The sequence below is a fragment of the Phalacrocorax carbo genome, chromosome 8, assembly GCF_963921805.1.
Source record: "Phalacrocorax carbo chromosome 8, bPhaCar2.1, whole genome shotgun sequence".
In the NCBI taxonomy this organism is placed as follows: Eukaryota; Metazoa; Chordata; class Aves; order Suliformes; family Phalacrocoracidae; genus Phalacrocorax; species Phalacrocorax carbo.
This window is the reverse complement of record NC_087520.1, coordinates 24,179,511-24,203,166: the sequence shown is the minus strand read 5'-3', so window position 1 is coordinate 24,203,166 and position 23,656 is coordinate 24,179,511. Positions and strand designations below refer to the sequence as shown.

Sequence of the window (23,656 nt, the reverse complement as noted above, 5' to 3'; positions counted from 1 at the left end):
TCTCAGCACACACTCTCCAGGCCAGCCTCCATCTCTGGAGTTAGCAGCGATGCTCCTCAGGAGTTCGCTTTGGCCTCTGTAACCCAGATAAGCAGATACTTATGAAGACTCTTGAGCACAGTAACCCACTTTGCTGCCCTTTCTAAATCCCCAGGAGACTCGGTACACCCAGCTTCGGTTAGCAGAAGGCAAGAACTTGAAATATTAACAAAGCAATAATGAGCAGAATTGAACATCCATTGCAGCATCCTTGGAAACACACTTTCTAGACAGCAAAATAGCATCTAATCTGCAAGTAGATGCAGGAAGGTCAAAGCAGATTAATTACTACGGCAGACAGGGTGCAAGCTGCTCTCAACGTTTTAAGCATTATGGGGATTTTCCTGTATGCAGGTTAAGGAATGAGGCTCTTGCCAGCCCATTTGGGAACAAACATCCAACAATGTGGCATGAGTTAGCAGAATTCCTTTTGTCTTAGTGCCAGGTTTGCTGGTATTGACTTTTGTGCTTTCATGTATTTCTTCTTGATGAAGCACGATCCAGCCCTAAACCAGAATTAGTTCTAAACCAGAACTTCAGTGCTGTGAGTTCAAGGGACTCCGGAACTAATAAAACCGAGAAAAATTTGGCTAGAAGCTAGATAATCAGTAAAAAAACTTGGCATGTCCATCTTAAAGATGAAATAATGATATGTAGGTAAGCTACCCTTTTTCCTGCTCTGGGTACATTAGCGAATTTCATATTAAAGTCACAACTAAACACATAAATCTATAAACAGACAACCTTTACTCCCCCTTTAAGCTATTTTTTTCTAAATTGAAGGAACATTGCTACAAAATAGAAGGAGCCTTAAGTATTAAAAAACCGCTGTGTTACCTACAAACATGACTACAGCAGTAAAACTTACTCTTTAAATATCTTGAAAAAATGAATACATTTTTAAAGCTAAAACTACCATATTCACCTCTGATAAACAGTGCAACAAAAAAAAAAAAAGGAAAAACTTACTAGTTTCTTCATCAGAAAGAGTTTTATCTAACAAAAAAGAGCTTAGTTGTGGATGGGAGATGTATATGTATGTTTGCAATGCCTCTTCACCCTTTGATTGGCCTGTTTGAAAATCACTTTCCAATCAATCAACAACTTCAGATACTTAAAGGTGGGGGGCAAAGCTGGAATAAATTAATTAAAGTAGATAAGCAGCTAGTGAGGTAGGTAGCTGAGGGTAATGTGAGTTTTCAGTGTCTGTTGTGGTCTCTGTTTACATTTTAGTCTATAAAGCATACAGAAACATAATTGTTAATTTTTTTATTATCTTTAGTTTAAACAAATTTAAAGCTAATAGGAATGTAAAAGGTGTGTTATAGTCTGAAATGTTTTCTTCCTGTGTTGGTAGTAAGAAAGTAAACACATCATTCACTTAGTTTTGCCTTTCCTTCTGATACTTCTGAATGCTGTTATGTTTCCATTACCTTCCTTTTGTTATCCCTGCATGTCATGCACTAGTCACAAGACCCAAACTGACTGAGCTCTGTGGACAAGAGGTTATTTAAATCATTGAGTTTGAGTTGATTCATTTCAATCTCTTCTTAAACACTTAAATCATATTTTCAAAATCACTTTTTCATGTGCTCTGGGGTTTTTAAGTATTTGGTCAATATCAGCAAGAGGACAACTATGATTCAGTATGTGGGGGAGTATGGCATATAAGACTCTTCCTTTCTCAGTCCTGCCCTGCTAGGCTTTATCTATAGCTTGTAGCTTCCCAGTGTCACAATCTCCTGGACTACTGAAGACAAGGGAGAACAATTCATCACTGAGCATGCCACATTGCAAGATTCCTAGCTAAAAGAAATGCAATTAAATACCACACTTAAGAAAAATATGATGTGTTTCCTGAAATTAAACCTTTAACTCAACTTGTGAGCTTCAGCCTCCTCCTATGTTTTCTTGAATCTCTTCAAGCTAAAGCAGAAGTTCAAGTAGGTACTTCTATCTTACGCTAAATAACATCTTTTCTGTCCATGTGAGACACTCAAAATGGGAACTTAGCAAAATGGGAACTTTTATGGAACTAATATTCTGTCAGCTGATAGGTAGCTGATCTTCTATCTATTGGAAGACAGGTCTATCAGATCATGAGGTGTGTGTGCAGCTGTGGCACCAAAAGCCTCAAAATGAAGCATCTGTCTTTAAAAAAAATACTGTGCAGTTAAACATCAGAAGTTAAATATCTAATTGAGAACAAAGTCTTGTTTATTCCTCTGACTTTTTTTTATAGTTAAAAAACAAAATGCACATACAATATAAGCATGCTATGTGATGGAGCTGAGGAGTGTTGCTGGAGGTTTTGGGAGCTCTTTTAATCATATTGGGTATTCAGGAGGGCTGCTGGGAGGAAGAAAACTCATAGATTCTCCAGGACACCTGGTACTTCTCACCCTGCGTCTAAAGATCAGCCCCAAAAATGTGTCATTTTGCATTGTCTCACCATATTTTTAGCTATCACTGCAGGATGCAACATGTTGGTAAGTTCAGGAGATGGCATTGGTCTCTTAAAGGCAGGCAGGTAACAGCCTCTTCTTTATTTTTTGTAAAAGTTCAGATCAATTACCAAAGGTGAAGGAAAGATTTACAGGGATGCTTTTAGCTGATAGCTTCCCCACAGGGATTTGCAAAGGCCCATCAGTTGCACAAATCCCACCTAGCTTCAGGCTTCTTGAGATATCTAGAGGATATTGTCGTGTGCTTACCTGTAGGTCTCCCTATGCCACTGTGTTTTTTAAAGCACACCGTAGGCAATTCTAGAGGAATACTTTGGATTAAAACTGAAAGGACACCATGGGGATTCTGAAGGGCTCAGCTGTGACTTCCATGCTGGGGTTATGTTATGATCTGGGTAATGTGAGTCCATCCCAGGAGGAGGCAGCCATCCAAATGGGGCTGTGAGGTTAATGCTGCTGATTTGCCAAGAACCAGTTGCACATACAGCTGAGCCCTCTCCTGCAGCGGAGAAATGGGACTGCTTAGGAGCTGTTTCTATCTTGCGCCCTTTGAGCCCCATCTGGGGATGTCTCTCACATTTTACGTGTCTTGTGGCTGTATCAAGAAGTGGGTATGTGGTGTATGAGGCTGGGAAGGTTGGTTGCTCTTAATGCAGTGGCTTGGCATGACCTTGGGGACCGGTCCATAAGGCCTCTTGTTCTGTTTCTGGCATGCAGTCCAAAGTCAGGCAAGTCTGCCATTCACTTTCCTTGCTGGAGGAATTGCAACCACAATCTGCTATAGTGAAAGTGAGTTGTGGGACTTCAGTAAATAAATATCTGATGTAGTCCAGTAGTAAAATGATCTACAGTTGTCTTATCTTTGCTTCTTCACGGAAAAATCATTGAAATGGAAATTAAAAGGAAAAACCTACAGACTATTCAATATTGTGACATTATTGCACCACAAATGAGATAATGAGAAAATGATCCTGGTAAGAAAGCATAAATACATGCTGATGGACCATGGCTACATGGGACAGTATGTTCACCTGCTGACCTCCAGAAAGTATTGTTTTCCAAAGAGGGGTTTTGGGGAAATAAGAACATTGTCCTGGAGACTGGTGAAAGGTCTGGCCTTGAGCTCCGCTGTGTGAAAGCGTTATTGATTAGTGAGAGAACTCCAGACCACAGAAGAGAATAAACTTTGGTCCTCTGTGGTCTCAATATGGGTGAGTGTCCTTATTCTTCTGGTGGAGAAATCTTACTCTTCCCTCAGAGAAGCATGCACAGAGCTCCAGGCCAGCAGTTGGCTCTGATGCCGGGATATGAACTCCATTCACCTGTGTCAAATAGGGGAATATATCATTAGTGATACACTAATGATTCCAGAATCATTAGTGATACATATAGCTGTGTAGTACCATTTAACTGTTTGAGAATAGTTTTCTTCTGTGACAGGGCTGAAAGTACTTCTTTCTTCTTCCTTGTAATATTTAGTTCTTTTTTCAAGTTATCTGTATTTATTGTAGGCCAAGAGGGGTACCTGGTCTTTTGTAGTCTCTAGTCTACCAGACTACATAGTTTCTTTTCCACTTATTCTCACTAAAGTGTTTTTGCAGCTTTCCACTACATTTTCCCCTCAGCCCTCTGATTTTTCTGTCTACATCAAAGCACTTTCATAGCAAACAGCCCATTTGTTCATCCCAAGCCTGATGTACTGCTTACCTGTTTTGCTTCTATCCCTTCAGAAAGTACAACTCCCCTCAAATCCCCAAGTGATCCTTTTCTCTATACCCTGTCTCTACCAAGTTCCTTGACACAAGTGCTTTCACTTCCACAAACTCCCGTAGCCACAACCTGAGTCTTATCCTTTAGCCTTTAACACCTGTCCTAGAACTGGCAGGTGGAGATGTTGGCTGGTCTTAGGGCATCTCTGCTCTTTTCCTAATATCTGGTATCATTTGTTCACAGATTTGGTCAAGCTGCTTTCTCCTTCTGCCTCAGTCTTAGAAAGCTGGTGAGTTTTTACTGAGCTAGCATACAATTTACGAATGCTGCGTCTGTTTTCCTGCCAGTGAACCCTTTACATTAACTGAACTCCTAAAAGCCTTTTCCCCACTGCCCTTACAGGAGGGCTCTTCAGGACTGCACATTTTGGGTAGCTAGAAGCTTTTTTCTGACATCTCACCTAACTGAACACGCGTCTCCCCAGCTCCCTGGTGCCTATCTTAAGTTTCTGTATCTCTCCTGCCTCTGCGGTAATTTCAGGCCATCATTGGAGATTGCTTAGTTTTCATTTTGCTCAGCTAACTATGAAAAGCTTTTTGAACATCTGGTTTTCTGCTCCCCTGGTCATGTCTTTTCTGCATTCACTATGGTTGGAGGTCTCTTTCCTGAAGATGCACAACGAGAAGCAGACACGTCACTTCAGGCAGGTCTTCCTAGAGATTTCTATTAAAATGATCTGTAGGGGAAAAATATATATGGCATATCATTTGATCTTTTTTATCTTTTTTTTTTTTTTTTGTGGCTAGTAACACTCCTGTGGCTGTCTAAGATAGCTAGTGTACAAACAAATTATGAGTTTCCAAACTGCTGCAAAAATCCTGATTAGTTCTTAAGGTAATTTGAGTAATTTTTAATCAGCCCTGACACCTGCATTCTGGGAATTAGTGGAAGAGCAAAATCTTTCTGGGCTTCATCTGTTTCACCTTCTTCCAAAACACTGAGGCAGAATCTTGGCTTTTTCCTGACAGAATCAGGAAAAAATGTCCCCCAGATGGAGATAAAGGTGAGCACTGCAGCCATGAGGGAGGGCATGGTAATGCCTGTAGGACTTTGCTGGGGAGATGCATTCTCCTGGGCTAGGCTGACATGATTTGTCTCCACTGTGTAGACACCCTGTTAATCTTTCTGCAGCCCAGTTCCCTTTCCCAAAAGGTTGATGTGCTGTACACATGAGAAGACTGCAAGGTAATTTGATGCCGTGATAATGTGAGCACACGGGGAAGTGGGAGACTTACCCTAAAGCATTAATTAAATGCTTGCAAAATACTTCACAATGCTTCTTTAGATAGAAATTGCTGTAGGAATGTAAAGCATTGTTATAAAATTATTTCAAGTGATTGCATCTGCATCCTGTAGCAGTTGAAGTTCTAGCTACAGAAATGGGGCTTCAATGACACCCAAGTCAATAAGATCTGGATTATAGATATAATTTGCTGTAGACACATACATACCAAAGGAGACGACTGAGGTTCTTTCTGGGCAGATGACTGGCAATGCTTTCTTAAGGATTATGCAATCTATTCAGTAACTTTTTTTTTAGATAGATCTGCTTTGAAGTACTTGTACAGGAGCTGAAGCTTAATTAGGTTTTTCTCTTCCTCTCTACAGTGTTATTGGCACAAATGCCCTCACTGCTCAAATTAACTTTTTTTAGTAAACTTTTATCTAGTACTTGTCCAGCCAATGCAGCATTACAGGTTAAAACTCAAGTAATTTTTGTTGCTGTTAAATAACAGACACTGCAGAAAGATAGATAAAATGGTCCCTTTTTGATAATCCTATTTTCCATGTAAATCCAAACTGGGGAGCAGATTGTCTTAGATGAGAGTAAATTGGGAAGAGCTCTCAGGCTGTCTGATCCCTCTTGTCTGCTTTGCAAAAAAGAATCAGATTAATGAACGTAATCAGATTAAAGCTAAACAAGGGAACATATCTGGGGGGCATCAGAACTCTGCTGATACCAAAGAACTGTATGGAAAATCTGCATAAAAGGGCCTAACATTACTCTGTGATTTAATTTAGTGGGAGCAAATAATGGCTTTCAAAGAAGTCCTGAGTGCTGGCAAGAGGAACATGGGTTTCCAGAGGGCAAAAAGACTCGGGGGACCTAGGAAGTGGCTCTAAGACCCTGGCTGTAGGTGAGGGTTGCTTGGGGTGACAGTGACTTGCAGAGTCCTTTGGTGTGATGAGTTGTGCAGATAGGCAAGTAATGTGGGGTCTTTTTAGACACAGGGTTTGATGCAGTTGAGTCTACCTAAAACCATCTCTGCTATCAGCCTATTGTGTTCTGTATAGAAAAACAATGCTGAAGGGAAAGAAGAATATACACTGAGGAGGTAGAGATAGAGATGGCCGAGGTTCAGAAAGACAAGAATGAGAGAGAATGACAAAAAGGAGGTATATCTGAAAAAGGAGGGGGAACATGGTAAAAACAGAATGAGAAAGGAGGGCATGGAAGAGGAAATGATAGACCAATATTAGACCCTTAATGTTGATTTTTCCACTGCCTCCAGCAAACAGAGTGCAGGGTGCACCATGCCCGTGCCACGTATTCCTGAAGTGGCAGCACAGATACCCACTGATCTTTGTAGAAGGGGCATTTTAATTTTCCTAAGAGAAAGTAAATAAGAAATTGAAGTGTAAACATGAGGAAGAAAAGGTCAAGAACTTGAGGGGAATGGGTATTTACAGTTTCTGTTCAGATCCATTTTCTGTTTCTTCAGTGCCAATTGTATCTCAACAAATACCTGTTATCAACAGAACTTGCTGCTACACATGATGCCTAAATCCTGCTAGTTGTTACAGATTCACAGCCTGTGCTGGAATTGAGGCAGGGACAGTGGGTTTCTGCTTTCCAACACGAAGAATCTCTCTCTAAAAGTGCCTGGGTCTTTCTGGCTGCATTTATTACCTTGTTTGACTTTAAAGTTCTCTGAGAGAGTTTCCTGGGGCAGCCAAGGGGATGTTTGATGTGGGCTCTTCAAGATGCAAACATGAATAAGAATAAATATTATTAATAAGACTAATAACAAGTAATAAGAAATGTTATGAGACTGGAAACTGGTGTAGCTCAGTTTTCTAAGTTGTTTTTTTTTTTTTTTGTCTAGGAATTGACAAGCTCTGATTAAGATTTTTTGCCTCCTTGGGATATTTATAAATTCTGTTCCCATGTGGCCTTTCTGGATCTAGTAAGCCATGAGGGCCTATTGTAGCTGTAGCCTTCCACCTGGGGCACATCAAGTCTCTGCTCATCACCAATTTTCATACAAATTTTTTGGCATTTAATCATCTTGGAAACATCTATGGCTCTGTAAAATGTGGATCACATCAGTTGTCAGGATCAGACATTATTGCACAGAGAGAGACATATGACAAGGTTGTTTTAAGCTTTGTTTCCAAATATTTCCAAAGCTAAAATTAGAGGGGCAGATGGTGGGGTCCCTGATTTTTTTTTTTTTCTGAACAGAGCTGAACATAGGTTTAGCATATTTGAAGACAGATTTGCTTTTGAGATGGGTGAGGCAATTAAATGTGAGGGAAAAAAACCTGGCTGGAGCTACTGAGACATCACCCCTGGTTGCCATGGGAAGAGCATGAAGTGAGGTACGGAAAAGTCTCGTTGGTCGTTGCAGTAGTAGGTGGTGCAGATCGTCTTGCAGAGTCTGCACGTTCCCAGTGAGCTCATGCCATGCTCCCAGGGGTTTGAATTGCAAAGGAGCAGGTGACTTCAGCTGCTAGCGTGTGTGTGTGTGTGTGTGTGTGTGTGTGTGAACCTTCTAGGCTTAATCTGCATTATAAAGTGTGCGTGCATGCATCTAAGCTTTATGCAGAGCTCTAGGGCATGTGTGTCATAGGAGGTGAGACCAGAAAAGCAGATGCCCTGAACATGCCCCTCCTACTCAGGGATTAGAGATGCTCTGGGGAAACCAGAGAGAAATTGGGACACACCTCCCTGACTCACCGCCAGAGACAGCAACAGCTTCTACAGGTTCAATGGGCCTCTGCTCTTTGGTCAAATAAAACACTGCAGCTCCATTTCCAGCAACCATCCCCTTCTTTCAGTTAAGCAGAGAGGAGGAGGATGGCCTATGCTGAGGAAGACAGGTAAGGTGCTGTGAAATAGGGGATGCACAGACATCCAGGCTGGAAGAGGCTAGCAAAACTGCATCATTTTTCCTTGCCTCTTCTTTATGCTGGGCACTCAATAATGTCAGGCAAGCACTGCTCAGAAGTAAACATATTTTTACTGAAGAGGAATCTGGCCATCTGCCTGTGTCAGGTGCTGTCATTACAAAATATGGCAATGACCATGGCAGGTGACCTTGGGAAAGGTTATGGGCCAGAAGAGGCAAATATGGTGTGGAGAGGCATATACTGCAAATATGTATGGCAGTATGCCCCTCGCTGAAATGTAACCCTTTATCTGTTTATTGGGATATGTCTGCTTTTTACATGGATTTGCTTTCAACCAACCTAGAAGTGCAAAGAGGGCGGGGTGGGTTTTTTTCATGCCATAAAAGATGTGTCACTGGTGACAGTCCTGTGTTTTGCAACAGATGTGTTTCTCTGGTGGATGACAGCAATCAAAATAAAGGGGATTGTGTTTTCAGCTGATCCTGTGATTTAATCCGAAGCGATGCTACTGAGCACTATTATTAGGGGTGCATTGTTGGAGATGGAGTAGCTATAGGGGGCTTTGTGCTACATGTATTAATTCTGGCTGTCAAAAAGCTTGCACAGACCTCGGGCTCTCACAGTTCCAGGCTAAACGTTGCATTTGGTGACCCATAGGTCAAACTCCCCCTCCGCTCCTGCTAAGCAGGTATCTCCTTCATATTCAGAAATTATCTGTTCCTGCTGGTCCCTTTTGATCCTGTGCATCCAGAAGACTTCTGAAAACTAAATATTGCAAGCAGGGTGTTGCAAGTTAATGTTGGCATCACTGTGCTCTCAGCACTGGGAACATCTCTTGTGTGTCCAAAGTCTTTGGGATGGAGAGGCAAGGCCCCTGCAGGCCCACTGAAGCTCCTCTCAGGCAAGGCGAGTTACGCAGCACTGGAGTTCTACTTCTTGGGTTGAGAAATATTTTAACGCCTTCTGTTTGGAAGGAAAAAACTTCCTCAGCACAATGCAGTCAATCCCAATGTCTTTAGCAGACATGGAATCAGGTTCATCCCACACTCATGAATTTTCTGGGAGTATGGGGATAATATCCATTTTCTTAAAATTTATTTTGCAAGGGTGTATTCACACTTTAAAAAAAAATACCAAAAAACCCCAGGGGATTAGTGATCAAGTGGAAGAGCTGATCCTAATGACCTCGTTCTTTTCTCCTGTCTGCCACAGGTATGTCAAAAGCTTGAGAATTACATTTAAATGCTCTCGGTTTCCTCTAATTTCTAAACAAGGATTACAGTTATTCAACAGAGAAATTGTGGGGAATCACTCATTAATGTATTTAAAGCACTTTTAAAGCTTTTGTCTGGGAGCAAGGGATAATATAGTCAGTGTAGTCTTCATTAATGTCACTTCATAGCTTTTTCTTATTTCAAGAGCTCATGGTACACTTGGAAAATTCATTGATACGTTACAGTAAATAAAATTCCTCATTTCCAGACCTTTCCTTTGAAAAGAATTTCAGCTAAGTATGACTCTTCATTTTAATTCATAGATACTGAAGTTATTGCAGGTTTATGACATACTCGGGTGTTTTTGACATCACAGTTTGCAACTAGGAACATGTTTGATGTATCAGACGTTAGACAGGACTTACGTCAGAAGCTGGACAGCTGGGAGATGAAAATGCTCAAAAGATATCCATGCAAAAACTAGCTACCTTGTTCAGTATAAAGGAGGAAAAAGCACTACAGAACTGAGATCCTGCATTTGAATATCTGATACTTCAGTTTAGATGAACCAGGTGTATGCTGACAGTCAAATCCTCTTCATCAATGGTCTGAGATCTCCTGGAGTGTGGACCACCACTTTGAAAGATTTTCTGTATATTCTGTAAGGCTGCAGACAGCAGAATCACAAACTGACTAAGATTTGCACCTCTGGAAACAAGCGACTTGATTAAAAAAAAAAAAATCACGAAGGAGACAGTGGCTGCTTATCAGCATCTCCAGTCAATTTTACATCCTCTTCAACCTCACAGTATCTGATTCTCTCACCCTTTAATAAGCAGATCAGCTTTTCATATAGAGAACCTGCTGCCCCTGCCTGTGTTGGTTCACTCTGTAAACTGGTCCTCTACCATATACAGTCATTAATTCTACTCATCTATAGTAGTGATTGAGTCGCTATCAAGAAATGCTATCACTACGCTTGCTTTTGATGAGAGTTTCCAATCAACCTTGATATTAACTTTCAGAAGACACCCATATTGTTCTATTGGAAACAGGATTATGGGATTATTCTGCTATTGATTGTGTTTCACAACTGCAATTAATGCATCTGAAGAGTACTGGACTGGCAGGCCTAAAAATTGAAGTCGTCTCTTCCAACGAGACAGATACACAACAGGCAGTGTAATGCCAGCTTCTGTCTCACCTTCTAGCATTGTGCTTCAGCACTGGATAAGACATATTTTTTGCCAAGGTATTTGAGCACTTCCCCTTTTAAATCAGACAGTGTAAGCCCAGGAGCCCAAATTCCTGTTTTTAATTTCTGTTTTGATGTTGACTGATGCCATTGGGCCTCTTGCTTAGGACTAGACTGCAGGTGTGACCCACTGCCCACCCTGTGGGAGAGGAGAGGACGAATGAAATCTCCCTGTTTAGCCTCCTGTACTGAAACAACGAGGTATCAAGAAAATGGATGTTTGAGATGTATTACCAGCCCCAGAAGGAAGCACTGGGAGCTGATGGCACTCATTGCTTCGGAAGACTGGGTTCTACTTCTGTGTAGATGATGCTTGCCCCATGTCCCAGTAGTCTACTGATTGCAGAGGGCAATGTCTACTCCTTCATCAGCACAGCATCCCAGCCATGCTGCGCAGGTGCCCTTGGACTTCCCTCCTCTTGTATTTCTCCATCACCAGTTGGACATTCCTGTACAGAATGTTCCTGTACGGACACGTATAGGCTTCAATTTCTCAGTCTAATTGTGCTTTTGCATTCCTTCAATAACTCAGGAGAGACCAGAGCCCATCAGAAGCAGGAGTGGTTCTGCCTCGTGATATTTCTGTGATCCAGGTTTCATCAGCCATTCCTCCACTATAGAATGAAACCAGCAAAGATGATTTGAATGATTTGCCTCTGGCCAGGAGTAAAATATATGTGATTAAAAGTAAAACATCTTCAGTAGTAGCAGTGAAGCTCCTACTATTTTATTCTTAATGATTTTTTTTTCTTTGCACCTTTTCAGGAATTTTATCCTTTGAAGCTTGTTCTTTGCATGGCTTTATAGCCTCACTGACATGTTCTCCTTTTGCAGAAATAGTTACGAGGTGTATAAGGAAACAGCAGATTGGTTACGCACCCGTACCATCCAGCGCCCAAAGACTGCCATCATCTGTGGATCTGGACTGGGAGGTCTGGCTGATGTGCTGGATAACAAGACAGTCTTTCTGTATGAGGACATCCCTCATTTCCCACGGAGCACAGGTTAGTGCAAACTAGGGCATCAGCAACCCATCCGTCAGCAGCCTGCAACAGCCTTACAGTGAGATAACTCAAGTCAACGTGCACCCCTTGGCAGTGGTCTGCAAACCAGTCCCTCAGTGGTGAAATGTGCGTTCACAGTAAAAAAAAAAACCCTACATATATTTGTGCTATGGTATTTGTTTAACTTTCAGGTCCCAGTTTTGCAGTTCTTGGCCCTCCTGTAATGCATAATCATCAACTGACAAATCCCTCTAAAGTCAAAGACCTTGAGACCTGTAACTAAAATGACACTTTATTAATTTCCAGTTGCAGGGCATGTTGGCAGATTGGTGTTTGGAGAGCTGAACGGACAGCCTTGCGTGTGTATGCAGGGACGTTTCCACTGTTACGAAGGATACTCTGTCAGCACGGTGAGTTCTCCTTAACAAAATCTTTCATGTAGGAGGAGATGCATTGTAAACGATGCAAAAATGACTGCTTGATTTGATATCTAGCTGCAGGAGGTTAGCTCTTGCAATGAACTTATGTTGCTTTTGCAATGAATCTTGCTTAGGTTTTAGGTTTTAGGTTTCTCCCCAAAAAATAAAATAGGGAGTTCAAACCAAGAGGTAGTCAGCTTCTCCTAGGTGAAGCTGATGCTGCACAGCCGCACAAAGTGGTTAGCCCTGCTATACTCGCAGGACAAAATAGTATATCACACAAGGCAGATTAATTCACATGCTTTAACTCAGTCATTTTAAACATGATTTAAATCAGCAACCAGGAAACTTTGAGTGATAAGAAAAATCTATTTTAATCTTCCTTTGCATTTGTATATTTCACAGCTTTTTTTCACACCCCAACCCCACCGCCCCGAAAAAAACTCCCTGGCTAGTGTAACTTGGTATACTCTCCAGTATCTGTGTTTATGTTACCTAACATGCATGTATGTACATTTCTATTATTTATTTACTGGCTGATAGTTTTGTGTGTTCTTTTTTATTTGGATAGCTTTTGAGGTTTCACTTGTGGCTGAGGTCAGTTTGCATTTGGATATAAACTGCAATACTTGGCACCACTCAACTTCTTATAGAACAGAACTATTTTAAATGCACTTGATACAAAACCGAAACATGTTTGTATATCAAAATTAACTCATTTCTTAAAGAAGCTGTGTCCAAATTAGGAAGTTTTCTGCTCACAGCTTCATTAGTGTTTTAGAGATATCAGATATCAATGAGATTCCTTCCCGACTCCTCCAAATCAAACTCCTTTTGGTATTTTTCCTCAGTTCTCAATTTTTCTTTAGCTTTGGATAAGCAGGTCACTGAAGGGAATTAACGTGAATAAAATGAAATGAATGAAGTAATCTCTATGCTTCTGTGAAACACATCACTGCTGTAGAAAGCTGGTTTATCAATTATACTCCAAGCCCATGTGCATAAGCAGTTACTTCAGTCAGCACAGTGATTTGATCTTTGCAAGACCTTGGCAGTGAGGAAAAATTATCTGCATATTCTTTTTGTACTGCATTTATTTGACCTTAGTGCAGCAATAAGAAATATGGGCTTGATTTTTAACGGTATTCATTTCAAGATGTTTTTTAAACGTATTAAAAAATAATAAATCTTTCATTTAAATTAAAGGAAAATTTAAAATTGGAGAAAAATTTGTTTTTTCTCCTTGTAGCCTCATATAGACCCTTCTCTGCATCATGTAAGCTGTCCACAAATTGCAATACTACAAATGTAGTAGTAGTAGCTGTCTGTGAATTGCAATACTCATTGCATATATGCCTTTGGTTCTTGCAGGTCACTTTTCCCATCAGGGTCTTCTTTCTCCTGGGGGTGCAGATCTTGATTGTCACAAATGCTGCTGGGGGACTCAATCCCCACTTCCAGGTCGGGGACATCATGTTCATAAGAGATCACATCAGCTTGTTTGGCTTAGGAGGGCAGAATCCGCTGTGTGGACCAAATGATGAGAGGTAAGAAGGCATCAGCTCCATGTTACCAATTAATCCTTTCTTCCTCCAGCTGCAGGCTAGGACTGCCAGTTGCACCTGCTGGCAAATATTTGCTGGGAGGTAGAGTTTGGCTGCAGGTACCCATGAAGGAAAAGTTAAAGCAATGCTCTGCGTACTGTGCCACCTGCCCTGCCTTCACCAAGCACCTACTCTTCGTTGTTGCTTACTCTTATAAGCCTGTAAGGAGTTTATATGCAAACCCCCAGAAGGTTTTGGTTTATAAAAGTAGGTTTCTGATCCTTCTCCTGACATGGCCAGCTGTACTGTCTGCTAAGGAGACACTGCTGTCTCTTCTTGTCAGTCCCTCTCTCTGCAAGTTCCTTTTAATTGAGCGATCTGGTAAACTGCAGTGTCTCCAGCCTGCATTTATCAACAGCTGTTTCTGGAGTGATGCAGCTGATACAACAGAGGCCAGGCGGTAAGTTGATAGCAGAGCAAGGATAAAACCTCAAAATCTCCTGATATCCACCTTTGTACCCAGGTCATTAAACAGAGGTGTCTTTGTTAACATCATGTAGTCACTGAAGGCATCAGTCTGAGAGGTGGTTGTCTTGGCAGCCTCTTGGGAGACCTCTAGATCTACAAGAGTGTCCTGCTGCTGGTTGATCTGGGAAATCAGGTTTCCCATACTAGCTGTGTAGCAGGATCCTTAACCTGTGGTCAGTGCACAGAGCAGCTTGTAACATATCTTCACTCCTGGGGTGCAGTTGCCACCAAGCATAGAGTTGCTTAGAGCAGGAGGTTGGACTAGATGACCTCTTGAGGTCCCTTCCAACCTGAATTAATCTGTAATCCTAAAACCCTTCCAAGGCAACATCAGACTGATAGGGTGGAAGGCAACCAGCACCAGCAAGGTCATAGCACTGAGAGGAGACGTGCCAGATGGGCCAGTGCTTACAAAAGGAAGCCCTTTGGCTCTCAAATAGGGCTAAAAAGAGGGTGAGGACACATCCACTGGAGATTCAAGCTGAGCAAAGGAGAGCACATCAGGTGTCAGGAATGTCAGCATGGAAGCAGTGAAGATCTAGGGCTGTCAAGAGTTTCATAGCAGGAAAGAAAGAGGCTGGACTGTGATAAGGACATAACTGTAGCAAGAATTATTTCCTAACCAACCTGGCAGTAGAGAAGCCAGATGAAAACCAGATGTGTGAAGCCAGAGGACAAGCAAAAGAGGTGGTGAAGGATGTGATAGTGTATGAGCAAAGAATGAGTTTAGATAATGACATGGCCAAATTCATTGTTAGGTTGGTACCTTCATCTTGAAAAAAGGACATGTTTGCAGGGCAGGCACCTGGACTGGCCTGAGAACTTTCCAAAAAGAAAGTTCTGGCTGAGAATAAGGTGGTCTGCCTGGTTTCCAGTTAAAGTTAGTTCCTTCCTGATGTAATGCCAGACCTGGCTCCTGCTTCTGAAGAAATCTGAAAGGTGCTAGCAACTACATCAGGAGAAATAAATGCTGTTCTGCAATTCAAAAGGCAAGAGGACAGTACCCATGTAAAGCTGAACATTTTTACATCTTCATAGGTATTGGAGTGGGTTGGAGGAAAGAATGATCACAAGCACAGAAGCTACATGCAGGAGTGTTTAAAGCTCTCTGGGCTTGCATAATCACTCAAGAACAGGAGGAGAAATACCAACCGAACAATAAGTCCCTCTGGACAACATTCAGAGGCAGCTTAGCTGTCTCATTGCCTCCCAAGAGCAGCTTCCTGGTGAAGACTGCAGTGTTCTTGGAGGTGACTTTTGTACTGCTGACCAAGGCATCAAAATGGGCAAAAGGTCTTTATGAATCAGCTTTCAAAGTATTTCAGAGCTTTAGCTGAGCAAACTCCTCCTAAAATCCAGTCCAGCTCAGCCACCAGGAAGGATTTTTCTAAGCACAACAGAGAAAAACTAGAGGCAATGAAGAGATGTGGAAAGGGAATATACTGCAAGAATCTGAGGACCAAATTTAATAAATTAGAGATTGGCTTCTGCATTGCTGGCCATCCTTCTGGAAAGAGAAGCAATTGTCATGGTGATAAATACTTATTACCTTAGACCAGACGGGAAAGTTTGGTTTTCATTTATATAATATTTTAGTGTTCATAAACATAAAATAAGCCACCTACTACCCTAAACATTCAGCTGGAAAAAACATGTAAATAGCAGAAGCTCTAATAGCCTGGATAAGGGACCTGGTCTACTGCTACTGAACTGAGTTGGTGAACATGGCTGGGAGTTTATTTTGCAGATTTTCTCAGCAGCAGCATACCAGTCTTTGCCATCTGCTTCTGCTCTCCTAGAGTCAGTAGTTTGATTTGCTCAGTCAGGAGCAGGACTGAGCTGTTACATTAAGACCCAAAGCAAGCAAGAGACCCAGCCTTAAAGCACAGGATGAAGGCTGCCTCAAATATGGGCCTGGAGGTTCAACATGTGCCACTGTCCCCATTTCTCTGCGAGGGAGGGCACCTAGTATGGGATGCTGTTGCCTAAATGTAGACACCTAATACCATCTGACACTCTGCTCAGTATCCAATACCCATTCTCTGGGGTTGGCAAGTGCATTATAAGACCTACAGGATGCATGCATGCTCTGGAGAGGCATCTGAGGGGCAGGCAGAACCATTGGGGCATCTCAAATAGGCAATTGGATTGCACTTCTACCCTAAAAGGGTCTCCAAGCTTGTACTTGGTGTGATCTTGCTGTGCCAGGAACCAAATGAAGAACTGGACACTCTTTCCTGGGATGTATTTTCTGACTAGCAAGCTTTGTTCATCTGCCTTCCAAAGAAAGTAGTTCCTTGAGGCCCTTCAAACTAGATGGTAAAGGGGAAAGACTGAAATCTCATGTGACTTGTCCAGCGCATCCAACTCTTTCTGTTTCAGGCATGTGGGTGTTAATGTGGTGACAGGACAGCCCTTGCTGTTGTGGTACAGGGCATCGCTCTTCAGGAGCCTGGTTTAGTATCTGCCTGGTGTTAGGAGCCTTAAATGTAGTGACCGATGCTCCATCAGGCCCTGCTCAAACCCCGGCACTGGGACAACCTTTGGGACTCAGTGCCACTGGGAGCCTGTCTGCAAGCTGTTGTGCCGCAGAAGAAAAGGGTAGCAGCTGTCTTATGGACAATGTTTAAAAGCCACCATGGCCAGTTACTGGGGAGAGAGATAACGATCATCTGGAGATATCTGGATATCTGGAGATAGGAGTTCTTGGAAAGACCATTTGTGATGGGTTTGTGTGGTAGGAACGTGGTGCCAGACCTTCCAACAGCCATGACCTCTACATGCTGAGGGTCTTGGGCGATTAGATCTAGCAGGAATGTTATGATGGCAGAAGTATTTGATGATGAGGCTGGGATGAGAGAGACTGCATCTGTGGCAGGTCTGCCCTTAACATTTCCCTTTTTGGCAAAGGATGAGCATCACTGAACCAATGGAGAGAAACTAGCACTAGCAGTGTCAGCATGGCTCTGTCCTTTACTGCCTCGCAGGTTTGGAGTGAGGTTTCCCTGCATGTCAGATGCTTATGAGCAAGATCTGCTTGGCCTGGCGATGAAGAGTGCACAGGAGCTTGGCTTTCTGAGCTTCATCCAAGAAGGAGTGTACTGTCAGCTGGCTGGTCCTTGCTATGAAACCATTGCTGAGTGCCGCATGCTGCAGGTGCTGGGAGCAGATGCTGTAGGTAAGCTGGCTGGGCTGGTAGGGTTGCTTGGGCATAGGGAATAAAGTTAATTCAGCTCAAGGCTGACTTTATTCAGTCTTGGACTCTTTAAGTCTCCAGGGCCTAGAGAAATTAGCTCTGTGTATTTCTGCCTAATTCTGTAGTGGCTTAGTGCAGCTTGTAGGATAGATCTACAGAGAGTCTGTGTGCTTACAGCTGCCTGGGACAGGGATCCCAGCACAATGTTGTTTTTATTTCCCAGACACAAATCTCCCATGCTCAGATGGCTTGACTTCAGCAGGACTGAGGCCCAGTCAGAAATAAAGTCCATTTTTCTATTATTCTTTTTTTAAATCTGGCACTGTAAGGATTTTCACTGTGCCTCTTCCCTACAAAGCAGTACTCCATAAGAAACTTTGTTGTTTAGGGACGGTAATTATGGAAATCTTCCTAACCACATACAAGGAAGTTAAGTGTTATCATCCATCTCCTCCAGCTGTGACCCCTCCATCATTGAAGCAGCTCATGGAAGCTTGATCCCTCCATCATTGAAGTAGTTCATTAATATCTGCAGATTCATTGTGTGAGGAAGGGAGCTCAGCTTCCCACAAGGCCATTTTTCTTTGCAATAGCCTTTTTAGCCGAGGAAGAGAAGAGCCACATGATACAGCACATCAGTATTTCCCTTAGTAAGGCTGCGAGCAGTCTGACATGTCGCGAGTTGAGAGAGACAGCATGCAGGAATCAAATGTGGGTGGTTTATTGTGCTGAGCAGGGTTGTAACTGTAGTGCTACAACTGTTACAGCCTTACAAGTATCGCTGCCTTTAACTATTACATAGCTCAGAAATAGAGAGCTGTGGGTGAGTAAGACAAGGGCATGTTCTGAAGGTAGGATCATGATCTGCAGCCTTGGAGAGATCTTGTTTTGATGTAAGTCCTGACTCACCCTGGTCCTTTCCTGTCCTACTGTAGGCATGAGTACTGTCCCAGAAGTAATTGTAGCCAGGCACTGTGGCCTCCGAGTCCTTGGGATCTCCCTCATCACCAACAAAGTGGTGATGAACTACAACAGTCAAGAGAAAGCCAACCACAAGGAAGTGCTGCACGTCTCGGTCGTCCAGACTGAAGCCCTGCAGAAATTGGTCACACATCTCCTTGGAAAGCTGGGGGAAAGCACAAACTCTCTGTGACGTCCAGCCATTTATCATTCAATTGTAACACGTGAACGCTAGCAAGTGCTGAGGGAGAGCTGTTGGTGAGACTGTCCCCTTCTGCTGTCCTGATTTTGAATAGACCTTTTGATCTTTGTCCCTGTACTTTAGCTGGTCAGGTGCAGAGGTTTGCTTTGAAGTTTGCCAGAATGATCACCTTGGTAGCAACCAGTGACCAAAACAGCTTTCTGGCACCTAAACAAACAGCGTCTGACCTCTGGCATATTCCCTAACCCATATGTCAGCAATGAGCCCCTCAGTACCGTAAGCTCCAGCTCCCCGACATTCTGCTGCAGAGTGTTTGCTGTTTCTTGCCCATGGTGCTGCCTCTCTCAGCAGAATCCTGCCCTGAGTCTCTGCTCCTCCATTGCACAGAGTCCCTGCACTGTGACTCTGGTCAAGAGTGGTTGCAGGGCTCGGTGCCTGCTGGGCATGCATTGGTAGGACCTGATCTGAAGCTGGTGGAAGTCCACAAAAAGAGTCTGTGTTTTGGATGAGGACCTGGATATGTAAAATAAACTAGACTAAAGATGACATCTGTCTGGAACAAGCAATGCTGCAAAGCAAGCAGATTGCAATTGATTTTACAGCTTTGAAAACCATTGCATCCCCATGCATGGTGTCGTGTTCCCTTACCACCCCTGAAGGTCTCTTCAGAAAGGCCTCACTTTGCTCTCTTCTTGGCTCTTCATGAGCAGCCACAGAGCTAAGTAGCTGTTTGCTACAATGCAGCATGCCCCTAACACCCCCTCATGCTTCTCTACTCTGTTTCCTGCCTTGAATCACTATTGCCCTGTTTTACAGGGGGAGTAAGTACAGCTTGGGTGCGAGGCATGACTTGTCCATACACAGTGTAAAAGCGGCCAAGTTCGAAACAGGATCTAGGTCCAGCTCTGCCTGGTTTTGTTCCTTCTGTTTCTGGATGTTTCTGACATCAGCAGCTTAAGCCACTTGCACTGGAGACCTTTTGGTTTCCCAAGACAGAGAGATCAGTTTGACCCAGCGTTTCACCCCAGCTTTGCTCTTCTGCAGTGCCTGCAGCAGATGTTGGAGTACCAATAGTTTGTGAAGGTTAGTGGTGTGAAATTACAGTGGAAATTATTTTGGAACAGGTATGATACTTTTCTGGCTTTCCTGGTTCTCTTTCACAAAGAAATTGAGCCTAGCAGTGAGTAAAGGACAAACAGAAGAGGCCACCATGCTCTGTCTTACCAGCATGCCAATGGTCTACCAAGGGAGGGTGACTGTTCACCAGAACACTGCATTATTCATTGTTTCCCCAAAGGTCAACCTGAACTGTGGATGCAGCTGGATGTGAGACAGTGACTGTAATTACTAGGTAACCTTTTTCCTTTCATTTATCTTGGAGTTCTCTATACAGCCTATCACTGTCATAGCTAAATATTTTCAGCTGACACATTGGTCTGAACTGAAGACACCCAACTGGTCATGGAGAGCTCCCCATCTGTCTTCTAAAATTCAGCTGATCAATTGTTTACCATTGATGCTCACTCTCTGTTGCGGCCTTCAGCTTCCCATGTCATTTCTTCAGCTCTGGGCACAAAAGGGCATTGTGGCCTGGTGTTTGCTTGAAGCTCTTTGTACTGCAACTACTTTTGTCAACTGCACCAATTAATGGTGCAGATGTTGCCACCAGGAGGAACAGAGTTGTGCTGTTCATGTCCTCCATGAAAAGGTAGCACTTCAGGTGTAGGAGAGATCTTGGGGTGGCCACCCTGTCTCCTTCTCTTCCCCTGGGTGGGGTTAGCTGGGGTCAGGCCTGACAAACATCTGCCCAGCCTGGTCTTGAGGGCTTCTGGAGGGCAAGGATTCATTGCCTGTGCTCTACTGGATGTCACTTGTTCAGCAACTCCTGGCATTTGGAGGAGCACTCTGAGACAGCAGCTCTTTCTGTTTGGTGGGTCTGACTGTCAAGACAGTCTTAGAGACCAGCTTTGGTGGTGATATGCAAAGGGAGAGACTGCAGGTCCCTCTTCCACAAGGCTGTTGCCTTTTCAGGTCTAGCAGGAGTGAACTGCTCGTCAACAGTGGCAGCAAAAGCAGTGAAATATGAGAAGTGGCAGATGTGCAGAGCAAGAAGGATCCACTCTTACCTTCTCCCTTTTCAGACTTGTCCCAATATGGGCTTGTTACAGGGCAGAGAGAGAGCAGATAATTTCCCTTGCCTAGAAAATGGTGCTTCACATTCATCTAATTAATACTTGGTAAATACAAAGTCTCTCAAGTGTGAGTGGAAGACAGCTGTGCAGCTGGCTGTAGCTACAGAGCAGCCAGAGTAGCTAAGGCTGGGATTTCAGCAGACTTCATTAATTAGAGTCAGGCTGGACTGCAATATGAAGGGAAGCATCCAAAAAAACCTGCTATTGTGCTGGTACTTCTTAAGCCTGGCTTGAGAAGTCAAGGGGCTTGGCAGCAGCACCTGCTTTCAGTAGGCTGGGTGCACTCCTCTCTCTGGCTGTACTGGAGGCAGAGTGTGAGACCTGGACTGTGCACTTATATCTGAATACAACCTAAATACAACTTAAAATTTAATCAGAAAATCACCATGCAAGTAAATTTGTGAAAAATTATGCCTGTTCTTAAAGAAATATTTTCTAAGTAGCATTTGAGCCCTCTAACAGTCTATCTTTTTTCTGCTGTCGGAGGTTGACTTGGATGGCTCACACTCTGCATGGACATCCTGATTTTTGTCCCTGTAAATGATGAGAGGGGAAGAAGCCTTGGGAGCTTTGGAAGGGTTTGGGTATACTTTTAATCCTTTCTTTTTTTTTCCTCTGAAGGCTGAAATATAATGATGCAAGCGGGGAAGATGTGAAGTGAAAAAACTGGGAGGAAATAAAACCTGCTGTGATCCTGAAAACAGTGGGTTTTGTTTGCTGCACCAGTACCACTGATTAGAAAAGTAAGAGTCACTTAGCTGTACCCCTTGCATCCAACCCCTCAGCTGGAGGACAGCCCTGGGGGACCAAAGCACTGAGGCTCAAAGCTCAGGATAATCAGGACCAATATTTGCCCAGCACTTTACACAGGTATTTCTTACTGATCCCCCTGGGCTGAGGAACTCAGATGAAAGAATACCAGGAACCAAAGGACCTCAACTAACTTTTGAGTAGCTGAAAGCTATGATGGGCTGTAGTGGTACTGGTGCAGCAAGTCATCCGCACCAGAAGCAGGATGCAGTTTCCTTGATGCTGCTCACTAGGCATCCTGTGGGACACGGCACTTTGGCACGCTTCTGCTGTTGAATCCTGTGCCTTTTATTTCATGCTCCTTGGTGCTTTCTGGCAATGCCATGGCTGAAATGAGTAGGTGGTAACACAGTCTCGGCTTCCTTTCCACTCCTGTACTCTATGCCACTTATCTAATTATTAAATTTAGGCTATTACTGTCATAAGAATAAGCTGGAAGATGGATAAAAAGCTAAAAAACCCTAGCAAGTAGAAAAAGAGAACCCCGAATTGTATGGCTAATCCTGGCTTTTTCAGTGCTACGGTCCTGCTGGGAAGTGGATACCACTGGCACAGGCAGCCCCGTGCTGCAGTGCCTGTGGCAGGGGGGACCCACGGAAGGCCAGAGAAAACTTTTCAGGTCATGGGCTCCTCCTGTTTCCAGTCCCCTGGAGAAGATGGAGGTGTTATTTTGATACCCTCGTGTGATTAACATAAAAGTGTGATGTCAAGAGGAGAGATCCCTGATACAACCCTTGGCTGGACCATGTAATGAGTTTTTAGAGAGAGATCTCTGCTGTTATCCGAGAAACAATGCTGCAACCTCCCCCCAAAAGACCTGATTTTGTGACCTGTCCGTTTTCCTTTGCAAGGCTCAGTTTCCCAGACTTTTTTACATGAGATTTTGCTGTTTGCAGTCTTTTCTACATAAAAGTAAATCAAAAAGTTTTTTTTTTTTAAAAAAAACCACCTATCTGTCCCAGCTCAGCAGCTGAACATATGGTTTGCCTTCAAGTTATCAAAATTCACTTAGATGTTTCTCTTTATTGAAAACCTGCAGCTGAATTAAGGTGTTTCTGCTATGGTGAGGTTATTTTTTCCCAAAAGCTTTAGGTCTTCACAGCAAGAATTTCATATGCTAGAAAGAATTAAATTCTTCCCTCCCAGGCAGAATATGCAGAGCAAGAGGGAGCGATGTGGTGCAGGTCATGGCAGTTGGCTGATCTCTGTTCGTTGCTGAATTAAAGCCTGACTCTGTAAGCAGCGTGATGGTCTATTATTTCCAAAATATCACAGCACTTTCAGAGGGGAGTTGGTTTAAGAGCCAGAATGGTTGTGAAGGCTGGAGGGGACCATCCAACCTTTTCTCCTGCTAAAGGGATGTCCTCTCCTGCCATGCTCGAAGCCTGGACACCCATGCTAGGAGATGGCTTCAAACAGAAGAACAACCACCACTTGCTTTCCTCACCCAAAGCTTCACGGCCTGCTCTCTAAAACCCTGTTTCTCAATCTTGGCAAACCCCTTCCTGGAGTAATGAGCCCTCCTTGCCCTGCCCCGTGCTTCATAGAGGCAACTCAAGGAAATGTTTCCCCAGGGCTAGTGAGGAGCGGATTCAGGGCAATGCCTGAGTCCAAATTTTGCTCCCAGGTGCTAACTTGGAGCAACCTTGGGTCTTAACAGAGAGGCGTGTGTCCTGGGGCAGCATGACTGCTGGGCTATTGACCCAGAGCCATTCCTGCTGTGGGCTGGGGCTCTGCTCCCTGCAGAGCAGATGATGGACCAGTGCTGGGGACTGATGTCCCCTTCTACCCCCAGCCTGGGCACACCTGGGAACACATCCCTAAACCCAGCCCTGCAGAGGCAGTGAGTGTCCACTCTCAGCTCCAAGGAAAATTTCTATGGAGGGAGAGGGATAGAAAAGCACTGGGTTCTGCTGAGGAAAGC

At 43.4% G+C, this 23,656-nt stretch overlaps 1 protein-coding gene across 1 annotated transcript; it reads left to right on the top strand.

The window, feature by feature from the left end:
- Nucleotides 1–483: 483 nt before the first annotated feature.
- On the top strand, nucleotides 484–22,664 carry LOC104044898 (purine nucleoside phosphorylase). The gene is made up of 6 exons (XM_064459216.1): nucleotides 484–1,211; nucleotides 11,712–11,881; nucleotides 12,188–12,291; nucleotides 13,672–13,847; nucleotides 17,360–17,550; nucleotides 18,504–22,664. Exons 1-6 carry the CDS (start codon nucleotides 1,078–1,080, stop codon nucleotides 18,719–18,721), a joined length of 993 nt encoding a protein of 330 aa, XP_064315286.1. The 5' UTR covers nucleotides 484–1,077; the 3' UTR covers nucleotides 18,722–22,664.
- The last annotated feature ends 992 nt before the right edge of the window (nucleotides 22,665–23,656 follow it).

What these genes read in the sequence shown, in the direction of transcription:
- LOC104044898 (XM_064459216.1), top strand. Translation starts at nt 1,078, where the DNA reads ATGTTTGCAATGCCTCTTCACCCTTTGATTGGCCTGTTTGAAAATCAC. An exon ending in GTAGATAAGCAGCTAGTGAG is followed by an intron (nt 1,212 to 11,711) that starts GTAGGTAGCTGA and finishes CTCCTTTTGCAG; the next exon opens with AAATAGTTACGAGGTGTATA. An exon ending in GCTGGGAGCAGATGCTGTAG is followed by an intron (nt 17,551 to 18,503) that starts GTAAGCTGGCTG and finishes GTCCTACTGTAG; the next exon opens with GCATGAGTACTGTCCCAGAA.